Below are 19646 nucleotides of genomic sequence, written 5' to 3'. Positions count from 1 at the left end.
TTTTTTTTATTTATGTCAGTTTGAAAGGACCACTGTCCTTAGCTGCGTTTATCAGCTACTGTAAGTTGGCTGAAAATGTAGCAGGTAAAGATCTTGATATATATACTCCATGTTCCCCACGTTGGCATGCTGAGAAATCCAAAGCTTGACATAACTAGCATAGCTCTGTACTGCCTGCTAGTTATATTGCTAAGCTAAGACTGGAGAGTCACTGTTCGGGGGAGGGGTTAAGCAAACGGCCTGTTGCCTGACTGTAATCTTGTGCATGTTTAACTGAAGAAATATTTTGGTTTTGAGGTCAGATTCCACTTTTTTTAATTAGAAAATGTGTTAATATGTGAGCATATAACATTGTATCTGTGGCACTAGTTTCAGCTATTTTCATGCCCTGTATAAATGTGTTACCCAGAATAGTTTTTCAATAATTCTATCCTTGTTTGAATAGGTCTCCTCTGATGGGTGGGCCTAACTGTTAGCCTAAACTACAGCTGTTTTCTAAATGAATGTCTGTCTCAATCTGTTTCTTTTGCCAGGGACCTAAGAAGACAATAACAACGACCAAGAAGGAGTCCAAGGAGAAGAGAGAGATCATCGAGGAGAGCAAGGAGAACCTGAAGGCCAAGTCGGACGACTCCGGCGAGGAGAAGAACGGTGATGACGACTCCCAGAAGAACGGACCGAAGAAAAAAGGTTATTATGGATTGCATGCTAAAAAATTCTGAATACTAAACAGTCCACCTGAGAGAGGCCTTACTCTAAAATGGCCGCCATACAGAGGTTTTTTTTGATTAAGGCAACAAACATGGCTTTTCTAGTGAGCAATATAACCTCAACCAGACAGTATAGACTTGGCCTTGTTTAGTTTTTATGGACCATATTCTTCATTTATTACTTTTGTCCACAAATGTTTTGCCTCGTCAAGCATTTTATAGTTCTTCCTAAGTATTAGTTTAGATTTAGACTTTATTCACAGCCACTTTAATGTAGAAAAACAGAGGTATAAAAACAGCAATACACAGATAAAGAAAATAGAGTCCCCATAAATACAACCATACATCCCAGCACACAACATAGTCAGCAAAGTCTGTTCAAAAACTCCCCCATTTTAAGGTCCTGTATCTCCATCCAGATGGCAGTAATGTGAAGTGATGATTGACGGGGGGAGGGTGGATCAGTGTCATTTGCTATTGTGAGTGCTAAATGTGTGAGAGTTTGGGTGTGGGAGGGCAGATGATATTCGAGGCAGCATTTGTGACGCTGGTAAGTTTTGTTTTTGTTGGGGATCAGGAACATGGTGAAGAAACCGGGGGAACAAGATTGGTTGAATTAAAGCAACAGGATGTGCAACAGACAGTGCTCTGAGTGTATGGATAACACAGGTCCTTTATAAATAGAAATGTGTTGATCGAAACTGAATTTATTGTAACCGCCTGGACATCACACACAATTGTCTATAATGAGTCCAAGATGTTTAAAGTAGCTCAGTGTAGCGTGTTTGATTCGCTAGTGACAGCCGCAGTTAGTTTTCACTGCTTTTCTTTTTTTTTTTAACGTCTAGTCCAGATCTGCTGTGTCCGACTTAACCTGCAAAGGTGCTGTAGAAATGATGAGCTCTTCATGTCTCTTCTCTGACTAAACATCAATGAAGAGAACTTTCACAACTCTGATCTCAGCATTAAAGCAAAATTAGGTAGCTTAAGATATATTTAAACCCTAAATTGGTCACCTGACTACTTTTTAGAATTGGGATTTTAGTCTGTGTTTTATAAGTTTGAGGGGCTTCACAAACAGTCAACATTGTGGCTGTTGGACTGTTGTTTTTTGGTCGGCCATCTTGCCATTTGAGCCGTTCCACAAACTAATTTCCCACATTGCTGTTGTCAAAGATCTGTTACTGTATAAACGGTAGCACTTTTCTCCCTTTATTCGCTCCCTCCTTCCCTTACCTACTCAGTCAGCAGATGGACACATGGCCACGTCACTTAAAACTTGCTATCATCTCCTCTCTGCCACTGCATGTGGTGTCTGTCACACACTCACACACCGCACAGCACAGCACAGCACCCCTACAACCAGATGTTGTTTCAACAGCAGATCACTGATGCGCCCTGCTGGCCAGGAGAAGTACTGCAGGAGACTTGGTGCAGTTTCACCAATAGAAGTTGCACATTGACAACATTTAGTAGCTGAATGTGGTAAACGTTGGCTAACCACCCAGTATACAGAGGTGATGTTCTGTCGCACAAAATCCACTGGAAAAATGTTGGACATGTTACAGTAGCTGCAAAACCTCACCCACACAGCTGTGTGGTTAAGTTAAACTTACAATTTCTATCTTTTTTACATTTAATACACCGGGTATTTTCAGGTCATCAAGAAGTGTTAGAGTATCAATTTTAGAAATGGTCTTAAATTTAAGTTTTTAAAGTTGGTTACCAGAGGAGAAAAAAAGAAATCGGTGTCCCTTTCCTCAGCGTAACAAGTCAGTTTCATCCAGGATTTATCATTACCCCCTGTCTTTCTGTTGTCAAAACCTTTTAGTCATCTTTTCCATGGAGTGTAGATTGTAAATGGTGTCTGTAATCAGGTTTACCTGTAGGCATAAATACAATGTGTTTGGTAGCTCATGAGGCATATGAGATTGTTGCTAGGAAAAATGCTCAAAATATACAAAGTTGAATTGAATTTTAGGCAGAAAATAAAATAACATTTTGCTAAAAGTTCACCTTACCCTGCTAATGTTTCCAGTACAATTTGGTTTAGAAGGTTTATGATCAATAAAAGATTAAGGGATTCCTACAGACACATTTCAGAGTTCAAAGCTCTAAATGATTCAAATGAATAGGTTTTCTTTCTTAACTATGTTGCCTCTTCATGTCTTTACAAACAGGAAACAAGCAGAAGTGGGTTCCCCTGATGATCGAGGTGAAGTCCGAGGGTCCCAGAGAGCGCTCTGCCTCCAGGAACAACAGCAGACAGAACGAAAACCCCCGCCTGCCTCCCAACGCCAGGAACGACCTCAGAGGTCAGTCAGCGATGTCATCATCTGAAATTGGCATCACTGCGAGTGATGCAGCATTTGTTTAGGTTACTTAGCGTAGATGACGGTGTGAGTGTCGGCTGGAAGTGAGTTTAAAATCCCACCCAGCTGGTTTTACATGAAGCTTTAAATAAGTTATTAGTTTGTGCTGTTTGAGTCATGATAATACCTGACAGCAGGTTTTTTGTAGCTGATCTGTTGGTGCGCATTAGTTGAGACAGTGCGTGTGACTCAGCAGCAGGATGTGAAGAGATCTGTGTGTGCTCCTACTAATCTGCTACTTCTGCTTTTATAGTTTGTCTCTTTAAATGTTCACAGTGTACAGAACGTGGTTGCTTATATTCACAGAGGAAATGAAATAGTTTGCAGCTAAAAGGACATGACATCTGTTAGTGTGCAGAAGAGTACAAGTTAAACGTAACTTCCTTCTGATTAAAAACATTATTCATTCTGCTGGACTCTGCAGTTACTGAAAGTTCCCCTTGACTTTCACAACTATGATTGCACCAAACTGCATTTGAGATTTAATTTTGTTCTACTAGTCCAGCAGTGTTGACGTGTTTGTGCTGACGGGAAGGTTGTTGTCGGTTTCTCTGCAGATTGGCACAGTCAAAAGTACGAGCGGGAGTGGCGTGACGACCATGACGAGGTGTCCAGTGTGAAGAGCGAGGGAGCGCCGTTCCGCGGAGGATTTAGAGGTCGCGGACGTGGAAGAGGAAGAGGTCGGGGAAGAGGCAGAGGTGGCGCAAGAGGTTTGTGGACAGACGCATGGAAGCAAACGTGAAACACTATAAATATAAGTTCACCACCGGCTTTCTGTCCTCAAGATATGTTTAGGCCTTTCTTATGTGGTCATCAGACACTGTTTGTGTTTCCTGGAAAAATACTGGCACACAAAGACACTGGTGTGGATTTCACCACTGTGCTGCTTGTGTGTCACCGGAAACAGTTTTTAGTAACAGTTCAGTTACTTTCCAGTATAACAGATGTGCAAGAATGTGCCAGTGGGACGCTGATATTCAGACATTAACAATTCACAGTGACGCTCAGTATGTACAAACTGAAAGTCAGGGTAAGAAAGGTCATTTGGTTCAGTGTGCTGTGGATGTGTCAGTCAGTCGTGCTGCAGAAGTGATGAGCTCTTCATGTCTCTTCTCTGACTAAACATCAATGAGGAGAATTTTCACAACTCTGATCTCAGCATTGAAGCTCAAAAACAAAACACAAACACTGATGATATTACTATTAATGAGTAATCTTGTGTGACAGTGTGCTGATAAAAACACATTGCAATCTTTTAGGCGTTACACTTCCCAAACTAGGCATAGCGCGCTTGGTTGAGTAGCTAATCACACCAAAAATTGAATAGTTAAACAACAGAGCTCAGCAGTCACAACATAGGAAAGGGCTGTTGTAATTAAAGGAGATAACGGAACTATTCATGCTGTGGCCAGTCCCACCACAATCCAATAAAGCAGGCAACGATTACAGCCTTCCACACGGTCAGTTAGACCCTTCACCTGGAACAAGCTGTGAGGCAAAACAAACTGTACCATTTTGTCCACCCTTAACATATTTGTCACACTGGCTTTTTAGGGACAAAAGTCAGGTAAAAATAACTTGTGTTTTATGGGGAGCTCTGTGGTGCAACTGCTGCGTTTCTTTTCCTGGATTAAACAAACAAAATATAATGTGTTTATTAGTAACATTATAGAGGTGCTGTTGGTTATAAATAGACACAGCCAGGCTAGCTTCCAGTCTTTATGATAACCGTATGATTATTGACGGCTGTATTTAGTATACAGACATGAAAGTGGTATCAATCATTTCATCTCTGTAAAAAAATAACCTACTGCTTTAAATATTCATTATCTTTTTCTTGATACAAGCTAGAAATGTTTGACTTTGCTCGACAAAAAGCGATCTGACTTAACTCTAAATTTTTGTGCCATATGTAGTTTCGTTTGTGTTTGGGCTGGCTCTGCTCTCAGACTGGGTGGTTAGTGACCCTAAACCGGCCCCACAGAGGCTCCAGTGAAAACAAAAAAGTGCAATAACAGCCAGAGAGATCATGTTGGAATGAGGAAAGGCCTTGGATCCAGCAGGAGAAGCAGGTTTCCCTGAAGGCCTGTTGGTTTTGGCAGGATTCTCCCTCTTTCCTCCCTGTTGTTCGCTCTTTTCCTACACATTGTCTTCTCTTACCGTCTCCCCTCCTCTCACTTTCTCTCTCGGTTTGTTGCCTCCTCCTTCCTCACTCCCCTCCCCAGACTGAGATAGAGAAATCACTGGTACCTCTTTGAATTTCATAAGAGGGAAGAAAAGCGTGTGAGAAAACAAAGATTACAAACAACCCGGAGGAAGAAATAAGAGTTTAACGTCCGTCCCCGTCTCCTCAAGGACACGTTGTTGACTTTCAGGAGCACTGAAAAAAACGGTCAGAGTTAATGCTGAGCAGATGAACTTTGTCTTTGTGTATTTACTCAGCTCTTGCATGTGTGTGCTCCTACGTACTGGCACAAACACATTCTGTATTTGTCAGTGACTGCATTCACTCTTTAGGCTCTTTTTATTTAATTCTTAGATATTTTTCTTTCTTATTAATGCCTGGAGCAAAACAAGTACATGAGCTGACCTTTGTTTGTGATAGGTCTACAACTTGGATGTATATTTTAATATACACTTGTTTATATCCTACTAAAAAAACCAATTTGATAACAGTTTTATTTCTACTGTAACCTTTGATTCTTTCTCTGGCTCCTCTACTCTGTCACTCTCCCACATCCTACAACTTTTCCCCAAATTTGAATTCAAACAAGATGGTTGAATTAAAAGATTAATAAATCTGGGCAATATATTTACTTGCAACTTAACACTGTGTTCCTAAATTAGACCATATTTTGGTTAGATTTTGTTGACCATCAAATACTAACCAATAGTGTGACCAGCTGCAAACACTTTGGCTCAGCAGAGATTCATGAGTGAAGAAGTGCTATTAAAATAAATGCCCTAAACAACGCAGAAATATTCTGTGGAGTCAGAGTCTGGCATCTTCACTCAAATAGACAACATCCAGTGAAGCATGAAAGTTAAATATTTTAGATAAACTATATGCTTATTTCCATCTAACTGGCTGTTTCTGTCCTCTCAAGGCCACTATGACTACCACTATGGCTACAAGTCCTACGAAATGAAAGATGGACCCTACAGCCAGAAGTTTGGCAACACGGTGACCTACTACTACGACAACATGAGCAGCAACGACCTCTACTCTGTCGATCAGGACCTGCTGAAGGACTACATCAAGAGGCAGATGTAAGTGCAGCTCCTTCCTTCGAGATAAACACAGAACACAATAACAAATACAAGATTGGTTGCGGTCAGACACGCAGACGTGCTGCAGAAGTGATGAGCTCTTCATGTCTCTTCTCTGACTAAACATCAATGGAGAGAACTTTCACAACTCTGATCTCAGCATGGAAATGGAAAAATAATGAAAACTTAGTCACTGTTGCACGTTGTTTTGTCCCAACCACACTGCTGTAGAGACAGTACATTTGAACCTTCATTCAGATATTTGGTCTTGGTCTGGATACTAGTTTGAGTTAAATAAGATCTTCTTACCTGACTACAGTTCAGACTAAAAGCTTGCCTTCTGTTCAGGACACTGTTTAAAATTGAAGTTACAGAGGTATTTTTTCCTTGCCTCTAGTAGGCAGTAATGTTTTTCATAGTAGAGGTGTTAGTTGCCACGAACTATGGCGTTATATTTGTGCTTGCTCAGAGCGAGCAATGAGAGATCTTATATTATGTGAGCACAGAAATTTTATGCAAGCTAAAATAGATTTGTTTGAGCAACTACAGTAATAAGCCCTCTCACTCAGTTTCACTCATATAACCTCTCCCCTGCCTCTAGATAGGAGTTTTGCAGCCACTGTAGTTTCTCCTTCGTGCTTGGTTGGATCAAGGACTTATAGTTGGTTGCACTTTGCAATCTTACAGCTAGATGCCATTAAATTGTTCATGCTTGTCTTTTAATCTATTAAACACTGCAGAAACCCTGGGAGATGGTCAGTAGGCTCGCCTGTTTAGATTTGATCAATTTGGATTCTGCCAAACAGTCGACTGCCATAAACAATAAGAAGTTGTCTTCAAAGATTAAAAAAAAATTAAATTTTTTTTTTTTTTTTTGTTGCATGGAAGACAGGCCACAATTTGACTGATTCACCCTTAATAATAGTTCAGCTGGACTTGTTCACTTAACAGAATAAGCTGTGACCCCAGTGCTTTTATGATTAATCGGATGCTTAAATTAAAATTTTAAAATAAACGCAAATAACAATGTTAGAAATAAAATGATGCACCTCACCTAAATTCTGCCCCTTAACCTACAGGTTCAGTCAAGGTTTTGCAGATGAAGACATTGTGTGTTGTGATAGTAGTTTTTTGGCACCTGACTGAAAGAGCTTAACACTTTCCTTGTGTGCACCCAGTGCCCCCTTCAGTTTAAGTATGTATCAAGTTACTCAGAGACCTTAAAATCCTGTGAAATACTCTGTTTTTGATTAGTAGTTCCTTGGATGGTATCTGGTTACAAGTGACACACTTGAAAACCAAAGTCTGTTTCAAGTGTTTTTTACTAAATGTTTTCTATCTAGTCAATGCAGTCCTGTGTGGTCTCTACCTGTTTTCATTCCCTCTGCTCGTAATCTGACTGTGTGCTTCTCAGTTGTCTTAACTTTCTCTTCATTTCCCTCACTTATGTGAGGGAGAAGTGAGAAAACGGCAAGACTGCTGGATAATGCTGACAATGTGTTTCTCTGTTTCTCTGCCCCCTTCAGTGAGTACTACTTCAGCCTGGACAACCTGGAGCGTGACTTTTTCCTGCGGAGAAAGATGGATCAGGAAGGCTTCCTGCCTGTTGGACTCATTGCCAGTTTCCACAGAGTGCAGGCCCTCACCACCGACGTCAACCTCATTCTGGAAGTAAGTACACTTCTTTGACTCCCTGATTCGTCCTACAAAAGTGACCAGTGAAAATAGAGAACAAAAATCTGACGTGGTTAGCAGCAGTTAATTGAAATCAAGACAGGTAAGGAAACATCCACAAAAGGGCAGCTGGATAAGAAGGGTATCCTGACATAAAAACACTTCAGGAAACAAACAAGATGTAACGTGTTCATTAGTGAGCTTAAGAGGTTCTGGAAGGAGGATTTTGTTGCCATTGCAAAGAGCCAGGCTAGCTCCGTTCCCCTGTTTCCAGTCTTTATGCTAAGCTAAACTGAGAGTGATAATCAGTTTTATCATTCAAATAAGCATATTACCCTTTTTGGTTTTAATTATAGGGAATGTCTAATAACGCAAAAGAGAGACCTTAGGAGGAGGCAGATCCAGGAGCGGTCTGAAATAATAGGTCAATTAGCTAATAATCAGTTTTCAGAGCTCTTTGTGAAAGAAGATAAAAACACATTTAGTAAAGTGCAGCATGACTTTTTGTCAGTCACCAGAAATTGATTTCCCCTCATGGGCCCATGTAGCGCTGATAATGCAGGATGTTATCACCAAAACTGTCCAATAAATGAGTTACCTGTGTTTCTTTGTTGGTTTGTAAAAAGTCAGTGACGCCAGAACTAAAAGGCAACAATGGATAATTTGTGTTCTTTGTGTTTTTTAACCAAACTAGGTGTGAAAGTGATCTAAAGTTATTTACTACAAGCTTTTACTTGAGGTTTAGCACTCAAATAGAAAAAAACAGTATGGTGTTTTAAACATTTGACAGAATTTGTATTAATAATAATAATAATAATAATAATAATAATAAAAATCTTCACACCTAGTTGATCCTGTGAACACAAATACTTTATATATCACATGTCCATCCACATCAGTGAGGGCCTTAATGCAGAGATAGTACTATATTTCTGTTATTGCATGGACTAACTGACCCATCTTCTCTCCTGACAGGCCTTGAAGGACAGTAAGGAAGTGGAAGTGATCGACATGAAGATCCGTCGGAAGGTGGATCCAGAGAAGTGGCCTCTGCCGGGCCTGAGCATGCCCAACCAGACCCACACCGATTTCTCTCAGCTGATCAACTGCCCTGAGTTTGTCCCAAGACAGTTGACAGAGGAGCCCAGAGGTAAACTTTTCTCCATTCTACTGTAGTGATCAGCCTTATATTTGGTTGTAATCAAGTTAGAATAATTAGTGCTTTGCAGGCTGACCTGTCATGCATCATAATTTTGTGGTTTCAAATCTTCTTCAAATCACAAGAAAACAAAATCTTTGCTACAAGTAATCATACAAAATATTCTCCGATGCCCTCTGTGTCTGCTGCAGGGTCTCCCAGGGCCTCCACACCCGTAAAGCAAAAGACCAAGACTGAATCAGACATCTCCAACCTCAAGACGATGCCCAAGGGCCTCTCCGCCAGCCTCCCCGACCTGGACTCTGAGTCCTGGATTGAGGTCAAGAAGAGGCCCAGACCCTCCCCGGCCAGACCCAAGGTCAGCGCAGAGAAGGTAAAATTCACTCACTCATATGATCATTTGGTTTTACATGGACTATGATGTCTTCTTGCTGTACTCAGAGAAAAGTGGCTATAGATTATAATCTTAATTTCTATATATTACAGAATCAAAATACATTTTCCTACAATTTTCTTTATGATAAAACATGTGTTTGTGCCAGACAGTGCTGATAATTAGTCTATCAATTGTTAGGTTATCATAGAAAGTTACAGTTGTAAACTTTTGTTGGTCCTTTCCTTCATCCATTCATTTCTTTCCATACTCACCCTCCTCCTCCTCCTCCTCCTCCCCCCTTCCTATGGTCGCTGTTGGTTGGCGGATTCAGGCCCCCTCGTTGCAGCAGCAGAAGGAAAAGGATGACTTGGTTCGCTCCCCAGTGCCCCAGCCTGGCTCCTCGCCCTCCCCTGCTACCTCAGGAAATAAGGTGAGTTCTTTTTAGAGCTGCAACTAATGATTTTTTTCTCTTTTAGTTTGTTGATTATTTGTTTTCAGTAAGTCTAGTAACTGTTAGAAAAAAAACAAAATTTTAAAGAATTTAAAATGAAGGAGAGCAAATCCTCATTTGAGAAGCTGGAAACCAGAAAATATTTAGCTTCTTAATCCTTTCTGTGCAATTGCAAGTGATCAAACACAGTGATCGAAAGGTCAAAACATATAATCAACTTACTTCTAACTTATAATCAACTAACAACTTATTTTTCAGGACGGAGCGGAGCAGGACGAACCGGAGGAGCTCGACTTCATGTTCGATGAGGAGATGGAGCAGATGGACGGCCGCCGCAACACCTTCACCGACTGGTCGGACGAGGAAACGGACGGCGAGATTGATGACCATGACGTCAACAAGATCCTGATTGTGACTCAGACGCCGCCGTACCTGAGGAAGCACCCGGGAGGCGACCGCACGGGACACCACACATCGCGCGCCAAACTGACCAACGAGCTGGTCAAAGTGATCAACGATGGACTCTTCTACTATGAGCAGGACCTGTGGGACGACACGTACGAGCCAGAGTACGCCACCATCAAGGTGAGGTCATCTTTCATGGTCGACCTATGAATGGTCATTTATGGGCAAGGTGAGGGTGTGTTTGTTTCTACCATCACTGCTGAGAGTGAGGAGAGAGAGACTCCAGGTATAACTGTCTCTAAGCTCATAAATCTTCATAATGGAACAGTTGGTTTCTGTCAGAAAGACGATTAGAAGAAGTGGAAAAACTCCCTGCTGTTGTATTTTAAGGGTATAGTTTGGGCTTTTCTTGGTCACTTTAATGCTTTCTGATGAGCTGTGTTAAAGTGCCTCTTTGGTTATGGTTTTAAATGAATATTAAACATGGTTTTAGCCATAGTTCCAACAATAAGATCAAAAACCAACACTGGACTGACTTAGACCACCGTTTAGAAAAGACACTTCACCACTGCTGTGAGACTGTTGTCAACATCTGATCCAAAGGACGCTTGGCCTTCATGCAGCTTGATCTTAACCCATAAATAAGAATGAATGCACTAGTTCTGTTTGTAAATCTTTTTGTAATCCTACAGTCATCATTTGGTGGCAGTTTGGCTGACCCAGTCAGTCAAAAGCAAGACAAACGGCTGCCTACACTAATGTGATCAATGACAGATGTATGAATAAGAGATTTTTTTATTTTCATGTAATACCTTTTTAAAATGACACATGTTCCACAGCAAAACAAAATCATTGCCACAAACCACATACTGTGTGTAATTGCTCAATTGAAGAACAACATGGTTACGTATACAAAAGATTTTCTCTTAATTACCAGGCTTTGTCAAAATACCCAGACAGAACAAAAGTGTCCATTTCACATACAGTTTTCATAATTTCAAAAGAAAGCCGTCTCTTTCAGTTTATTGAATAAAAATACAAAGAACTACACAAAACAAAGTGTAATGCCTCAAAACCACATAGCAGGTTGGTTTAAACCAGTTTTGAACTGGACTAAGGTTGATTATTTAGGCTCCACAAATCCTTTAAATAAGTTTGTTTGTGCTGAAATTTTATTTTTTTAAATTTATTTCTGTTTTTAATCTTTAAAATAAACAGATACATTTCATTTTTTTGTTGCACAAAGCTGAAAAAAACATGTTTGTAAAAATGAAGACTCAATCAGAGTGGAGTTTGGTATCAAATAATACAACCTGTAGTGATACATAACTGAGGGCCGGCTCTTCTGACAGCTTCCACGTTACGTCATTGTCATATTGGAGGGGCTTCTGCCCAAGACCAGATGATGAGTAGATTTATTCCTCTTCAGTTAGAGCTGTTTCTGGACATCGAAACCCGACACAGAACAGAAAGTTTGTTTTGTTTTGTTTTTTGTTGTCATTGCTGCCCATTGTAGCATTGTTGAGCTCATTGTGGGACCTTCACGTGCTCGCCAGCACGCATCCAGCTGCGCGTAGAACAGAGGATGCTTGTTTATAAATAAACCCCACACACAAGGCCTCGGCCTGAGGGGTCGAGCTGACGGGCTGCAGGGGGAAAGACAAAGATGGACTCTCAAAGATCTGAGGATTCTTGGTGGAATGGAGGGGCAAGTGTGAGTCGCACATGATCATAATCTTGGTGAAATAGTTAAGCAGGGACTCGTACATTGTTGACTTTTTGTGTGTTAATAGTAAGATTTTATATTGAGCTGCTGTTGTAGGAGGAGGATCAGCAACTGTTTTGTTATTAGGAGGTCTTCACTGGTGGAAAATTCAGGGTGTATTGATGTAACGCAGCTGGTTGGTGTCAGACCAGTGAGAGACCTCAACATGAGGGTGAAAAGAGTGTTTTTGGCAGCCATGTTTTGCTGCTGCATCTCAGTCTCCAGATTTCTGCAGATAAGGTCTGTTGATGATTTACATGGTTACATTTTCCTTAATGTCGATGGTTATTTTTATAGTTGATGTGATTGAGTATATATATTTTGGTGAAGAGTTTGAGTTTTTTGAGTATGTAAATTAATCTCTCTTGTAATGATTTTGTTTACTGAGAGATTTGGTCAGTGAAATTCTGTAAAATTAATCTTTATGTAACATGTACTATGCTTCCTTTTTGGTACATTTCACCATGAGTGAAAATGTCATCAAACCGTTTTTATTCCTCCTTATCAATATATTTATTTTAATTATTTACCCAAAATAAACAACCTAGGGACAGATTCCTATCAGAGTTGTCGTCATGTTGACTCCTGTCTTTCTCCCTTTTACAGCAAGAGGTGGAGAACTTCAAGAAGGTCCACCTGATCAGCCGGGAACAGTTTGACTGCCTGACCCCTGAACCCCCTGTCGACCCCAACCAGGAAGTTCCCCCAGGCCCCCCACGCCCCCAGCAGAGTAAGGAAACGAAAACTCATAAAACTGACACAGCTTTACATACACTGACGAGTTGAATCCAAGTTAAAACTGTGATATCAATGAGTTATTTTTACTCTGAAGATGGTGATGAAGTAAAACACAATTGTTTCATAGAGCAGTGATACCCAAAATGGAGGTCTATACCCCTCCATAGGATGCAAAGATAAACTGTCATTGTGTTAAAGTGGAAACAACTGTGGCTTTCACTTTAGATCATCAATCATGTTTTATTTCAGGATTTGTGAAGCATATTGAGAAAATGTTTCGGTTGGAGTGTGAACAACTCTGGTCTTTTATACTCCTCTGCATCTAATCTCTTCCCTCGCATCCTCAGTCCCCACAGACGCATTGGCGAACAAACTCTTCGGTGCCCCCGAGCCCTCTTCAATAGCACGCTCGCTCCCTACTACCGTGCCTGACTCGCCCAACTACCGCAGTGCCCGGACGCCCCGCACGCCTCGCACACCTCACCGGAAGGACCAGACAATGACGCCACGCTTCTACCCTGTGGTGAAGGAAAGTCGGCCTGTAGATGCCAAGGTAAGATGTCTACAGGGTGATTTTAAGGTTTTAGGGGGATAAAATCCACAATCACTAAACATTTGTAGCTGGATATTTACCCTCTAAACTTGTTCATTTCCTCCGTAACCCTTCAGACGCCCAGGAAGAGGAAGACCCGACACAGCTCCAACCCGCCCATGGAGTGTCACGTCGGCTGGGTGATGGACTCCAGAGAGCATCGCTCCCGTACTGCGTCTGTCAGGTGAGACTCACTGCTCTGCACTCTTCCTTCGAATAGTATCGCTTATGATTTGTTTAACAACTCCTCTAATATTTCACAGATGCTCTTATTTGTTAATTTTAACTGGCATTAATGAACCATAAAAAGTACATATTTATTAAACTTGCTGCCAGATTCTTTCAGATTGTGAATCTCTCATTATATGTAAAAACTGACAAATCTTTCCTCTTTCAATATACTTATTAAGCTTAAGCTTATGCCCAATGTACAAAAATAAGTGCTTTTTAAAAATGTGATCTGTGAATTATAGAAAGAAAAACATCACCTGAGACTCAGGACTTCAACGCTGAAGTATTTCTAAATATATGATGTGGTTGTTCTCACTCTCCATTTCCACCTTTCTCTCTCTCAGCTCTAACGCCAGCCCATCAGAGGGCACCCCTGTCCTGGGTAACATTGGCTGCACACCTCAGTCTCTCCCCAAGTTCCAGCACCCATCACACGAGCTGCTCAAGGAGAACGGCTTCACGCAACATGTTTATCACAAGTACCGCCGGCGCTGCCTAAATGGTAAACGCATGTTTTTTTCTTTCTCTTCCGCTTTATTTTATTTTTTTTTCGGTCTTCAAATATCAGTAAACTCTGCAGAATCACCTCTAACGATGAAGCGATGCTGGATGTCTGGATTAGATTTTATCTTGTAGTCTTAAGTAACCCTGTCCACTTTGTCTCCCTTCTCGACCAATCACAGAGCGAAAGCGGCTGGGAATCGGCCAATCACAGGAGATGAACACGCTCTTCCGCTTCTGGTCGTTCTTCCTGCGAGATCACTTCAACAGGAAGATGTACGAAGAGTTCAGACAGCTGGTGGTCGAGGATGGAAAAGAAGGATACAGGTAAGAGCCTCGACCAGTGATATCAGTTGCATATACGGGCATATATTGGTTTGTTTGTTTGGTTTCTAAGCCGTGTTTTTCTGTGTTTGTGTGTTGCAGGTACGGTTTGGAGTGCCTGTTCAGGTACTACAGCTACGGTCTAGAAAGGAAGTTCAGGCCAGACATCTTTAAGGACTTCCAGGAGGAGACCACGAAAGACTACGAGGCTGGTGAGAAATCCTGACAAAAACATTGTTGACAGAACAGAAGAGACAACACAAACACCATCTCAGCTGGGGGGCACCATTTTCAGACTCGCCTAATCCACCTGGACTAACTTGCATTTTTGTCTGTCTCCTGTGCTCAGGCCAGCTTTATGGACTGGAGAAGTTCTGGGCCTTCCTTAAATACTCTAAAGCCAAGACCTTGGAGATCGACCCCAAGCTGCAGGAGTACCTGAGCAAGTTTAAACGTCTGGAAGATTTCAGAATTGATGTAAGTGAGGAGCGTATGCCGCATCGCACAAAAAGCCCACAACTGCTTCAATGTCGTCTGTTAGCTTTAGCAGTTTAGCAGTGCTGATATAAATTCAGTCAACAACAACAATTTCAGAACAAAAGTGACTACTTCTTTTTTTATTTTATGTATGCAGGAGGTTGAAGCTTCTTCCATGCACTTCACAAAAAGATATGATAGTCTACAACACGTCTGACACGTATTTGATTGCTAAGATCATGAGAGTTTTGAAAACGGGTCTCAAAACATTTTGACAAGAGATGAATGTTAGTCACGGTGCTTACAAGCACTTATAGAAATATGTATTCTTAGGTAGGTTTCTCCTGGAGAACACTGATTTCACTGCCACCTGTACTGGTAACCGCTTCTGCAAGACAGAAGACTTTAATTTAAAATCTGATTACTTACGTAACCTGTGTTCTCTGAGTAACCTGGTTACTGAAGCACACTGATTGTGCTTCCTAAAAGTTGTTGTGCTTTGAAAACGTCCCACCATCTAATCTCCACCCTGGTTATTTCTGGTTCCAGCCACCTATGGAAGAAGGACGCCGCAGAAGACACTCGTCCAGCGGGGACGGTCGCCGCCGGCACCCCTCTCTCCCCTCCAGCCGGCCCCACAGCCAGGCCAGCTCAGGCCCCAGCCCCGCCCCCACCGCCCAGGGCCTCGCAGCCATGGATGATGCCAAACCCACCAGCCAGAAAGCCCCCGTTGCTGACCCTGCACCAGATGCCAAGACACTGAAGTAACTCCACGAACACGCCGGCCAACATGGATCAACTCAACCACGTCTGCAAATCGCTGGTTCTCTCTGCGCCACAGGAGGGGGGAGGGGGGCGTCTAGCTCTTCATTCAAGCATGAGAATACTTTTTTTTTTTTTTTTTTACCTGCGACAGTTTTTGAGAAATAAGGAAAATTAATATGGTTTATTAATTAGTTTTATGTTTTTGAGGAAAAAAAGAACCTTTTTGTCTTAATGAGGCAAGGAATGGATGAGGTGTCAAACACTTTTTTTTTTTTCTTTTGCATATCATTGCCAGTCCACACGGTGGATGGTGTAGTGCTGATTTCCTGATTTCTTTTTTTTTTTTTTTTTTTTACCTTTTTCATGTTGACCCCCCCTCTCTGTCACTGGGACCCCTCTTTGATCGTCACTGTCCTGCAGGCTGAAAGATATTTGATTCTTCGCCCAGATCTCAGATTTATGATTATTATTTCTTCGGCATGTGGTGAGATTGGAGACTTCGAAAAAGTTCGAACAACACTGAGCATCTGAAAGCCCCGCTAGAGGAGGCCGTGCTGCTTCTGACATCCAACCGGACCAAAGTGGTTTGAACTGAGCGACTGACATTTCCATCCGCAGAGCCCCAGTGCTCTCAGTTGAGGGGCTGAAATTTATTTGATTTACTTTATGGCTGGACATTGAGGGGAAAATATAAAAAGAACCAAATGATAAAAATAGAGGAGAAAAAAAAAAAGACTTGTACCAACCCCTCAGTGTGGACACGATCATTGAAAGTTGCCTTATTTTAATGGTTTTACTGCTTCTAACTTGTGCCCACCACCTTATTGTCGATTGTACAGCATTGAAATCACCCATATATCCGGTCACTATGTCCAGCAGAGGCCACTAGGTGGCGCTCTGTCTGCCAAACTGTTCTCCATCCACACCCCTCCCCCTCCGTCACCTTTTCCCAACTGTCTTCCAAGTGTCACTCAGTCTGTTACAAGTCCTGTAATTCTTCCCTGTGTTTGCAAGTCGTGGCTTTTTGTGCTGAAACACGTCAACCCGGTGGAGGTTGGTCGCCTCCCCACCCCCCCCTCCCCCCAACAAAAAAACAAAACAGAACAAACAAAACACTTCAGTGAGGTGGAGAGTTGGGAAGGGAGAGTCCCCGATGATCTCCCCTTGGGTGCTTCCTGACTTTCTCTCTCCGCCTGCGCTTCCCCCCCCCCTCCCTGTCAGACGAGCTGCATCCATCCGTTCATCCATCCGTTCGACATCCATCCATCAGTTGACGATAGTGACGATCAGGACTGGAATCATCAAAATCTGGATTACTTGAAGAAGCGATGGTTATGAGGAGGGCCGTCGTGCTCTGTCGCAGGTGCTCTGGGTGGAGACGCTGACGAGGCTCAGACATTTGGCCTCTGACTTCACCGCTAAACTGAAGTTTGCTCTCCCGAGGCTGAACGGGCCTCTGGCGCTCGCCACCTCTTCCCGTTTCACACACACACACACACACACACACACACACACACACACACACACACACACACACACACCAGTTACAGGCATGAACACTGACGCAGGTACAGATGTAGCAGCGTGAGCAAGCTGAATACTAAATACACACACGCACGCACACAGCTCGATGTCTTGCCTTGCTGTGGAGAAAAATTCAAGACTGGATTGCTCGTTCACACACTGTTCTGTTCAGTTATCACACTTCCTACAGTCAACTGTGGATGATTCAATCTTTATCCAACTCGAGTACTGATGACATCAGATAGAAGAGTGATTCTTTTTTCTTCCACTAATGTAAATGTGAATTTGACAGATGAAGAGAAATGATTACAGCTCCCTGCTACTTGTTTTTGTTTATAGAACAGATTATATATTTGCCTTACACATGTATGTACTCTTTAACTTTTTTTTTTTTTAATGGTCTCATGATTATCTTTTAATGCTTTTTAATTTCAATTTGCAGTGTTTCTAGCGTTGTTGTTATGATGGAGGTGGATGGAGGTTTGTGTCAGGCTGGTAAAAACATCTGTGGATTTCAGAAACGGGAACATAATTCACAACACAAAAGGGAAAGTTGACATCAGGGCGTCAACAGGTATTGAGCGCAAAAACACAATCTGTTAAGCTTATAATATTTCATGTTGAAATCACAGTTAATTTGTTCTTTTTTTTCTTTTAGTAAGGTTTTTGCCAAGATGACAGAGTAACATTTGACTCAAACTAACTGTTAAATCTTCAGCCTCCAGGTTTTCTATAAACACTGTCTAAAAAATGCATAGAAATGATTTGATTTTGGGGTTCGGATTGAAGAAGTAGTTCCTAAAATTCTGTAAAAAAAAAAAAAAAAAAAAAAGAAATCTTGAGTCTTAATACATGTGGATGTCCAGCTGTTTAGTGAAATGACCCAGTTTCCGTTGACATACTGCAACGTTTTTGCTCCCGAGTGATGAGTCAAACCGCACAGTCACATGAGTAAAACAAGTTTAAATACATTTGAGGAATTTAAGAGTTTCGGACGAGGCCTGACAATACTTAGATGAAACTGTTTTGGACACCTGTGTTTGTTTCTTTTTTAACTTTTGGTCCTTTTCCGTGATAACCCTTCAGCTTGTTGGTTGATGTTCCAGAAGATTGGAGGTGGATTTCACATTGTCCTCTCAGTGTTTCAGTTCTTCAGTTTCTTCCTCTAAAATCCACATTTGTTGGAAACATGAAAATGAAAAAGCAAAGCTGTACTTTTTTTTTTTTTTTTTTTTTTTTGGTTTATCTTCAGGGAGATTTGGATCAGTTTCAGAGGCTTACAGTTGATGCATCAAAGTGTTTACTGGAGGTTTAAAGACAGGAAAAATAAGAGCTATTCAGAAAAGAAAAACTCCCGCATTTTCCCCAAACCAGCGGAGCCTTTGAATGGGTGAGTTGGTGTGTGTGGCTGCAGACATGGCAGACTGCCACTGGGGGGGGCGCGCCTTCTTCCCGGGACAGTCACATGATCCCTCTCTCTAATGTGATCATCACCTGCCATCACCTGTCACCAGACATTTGGGGGGGTGGGGGGTGGGGGTTCAGGTGTTTTGGGAGTTTTCAGCCTTCTCTTATCAGCATAGGACTGCTGCTAGGTGTCCAAACAAACTGTAGGGGGGGCCGCATCCCCCGCTTGTCAGTTTTACAAGGACTTGGCCAAATGGCCGGACACTGGAGAGATGAGTGATGGACGTGGAAATGGAGGGAGGAGCAGAAAAGGAGAAAAGAAAGAGCCCGGTTAGGGTTTGTGATGTCGCTTAGAGGATTATGGCTGGTTATGATGTCTGGAGACTGAAAAAAAAAAAAGGACAAAATTCCATAAAGCCATATGAATAAGATATAACTGTATATGAACCATTAAAATAGTTCATTACATTACAATATCCTAGGCTTGTCATGAGGAAAAAAAGATGAAAACAAGGAAAAAAGGAACAAAAAAAATATATAAAATGGAAAAATGTAAAATACTTGAATGAGATCTTGTATTATAACATTTAATATTCATAATATCTGCTTTGTAGGCTGATGTGATTCGCTATTAGTGTTATTTGTAATTTGTAGTAATTATGCTTTTCCTTAATAAAGAAAAAAAAACACAAAACGGACAAAAAAACCTCAAACGCAGACTTCTGAGTGATTATTCAGTGTGAGAGAGAGTGAGAGAATGAATGAATGAATGCAACCAGTCAGATCTCTATTGTATTTAGCTTTATGTCAAGATGATATTGGTATGTATGTAGCAGTTTCAGTAGAGTTTAGTTTAGTTTTGAAGGGGTTGATTTTTTTAATTTTGTATTCTGATGCCAAAGAGT

General features: G+C 41.5%; 2 protein-coding genes across 3 annotated transcripts in view; both read left to right on the top strand.

Moving 5' to 3' along the window:
• The window catches only part of larp1 (La ribonucleoprotein 1, translational regulator), a 49870-nt gene extending 30416 nt beyond the window's left edge, over positions 1-19454 (top strand). For both annotated transcript variants that reach the window (XM_051402577.1, XM_051402576.1), the window contains 17 exons: positions 534-690; positions 2891-3025; positions 3640-3792; positions 6190-6352; positions 7879-8023; positions 9002-9176; positions 9377-9558; positions 9893-9991; positions 10271-10597; positions 12789-12912; positions 13268-13473; positions 13590-13696; positions 14088-14245; positions 14427-14571; positions 14671-14780; positions 14918-15045; positions 15595-19454. In XM_051402577.1, coding sequence (XP_051258537.1) covers positions 534-690; positions 2891-3025; positions 3640-3792; positions 6190-6352; positions 7879-8023; positions 9002-9176; positions 9377-9558; positions 9893-9991; positions 10271-10597; positions 12789-12912; positions 13268-13473; positions 13590-13696; positions 14088-14245; positions 14427-14571; positions 14671-14780; positions 14918-15045; positions 15595-15813 — 2733 coding nt within the window. In that variant the 3' untranslated portion in view covers positions 15814-19454. The remainder of the gene's footprint in view (positions 1-533; positions 691-2890; positions 3026-3639; positions 3793-6189; positions 6353-7878; positions 8024-9001; positions 9177-9376; positions 9559-9892; positions 9992-10270; positions 10598-12788; positions 12913-13267; positions 13474-13589; positions 13697-14087; positions 14246-14426; positions 14572-14670; positions 14781-14917; positions 15046-15594) is intronic.
• LOC127364742 (core histone macro-H2A.2) overlaps positions 1-19646 on the top strand; it is a 74830-nt gene that overhangs the window by 16204 nt on the left and 38980 nt on the right. The gene's annotated exons all lie outside the window — the stretch shown is intronic.

This window comes from Dicentrarchus labrax, unplaced genomic scaffold (assembly GCF_905237075.1).
Source record: "Dicentrarchus labrax unplaced genomic scaffold, dlabrax2021, whole genome shotgun sequence".
NCBI lineage: Eukaryota > Metazoa > Chordata > Actinopteri > Moronidae > Dicentrarchus > Dicentrarchus labrax.
The sequence above is the reverse complement of the archived record's forward strand: the minus strand, read 5'-3'. Positions and strand labels throughout refer to the sequence as shown.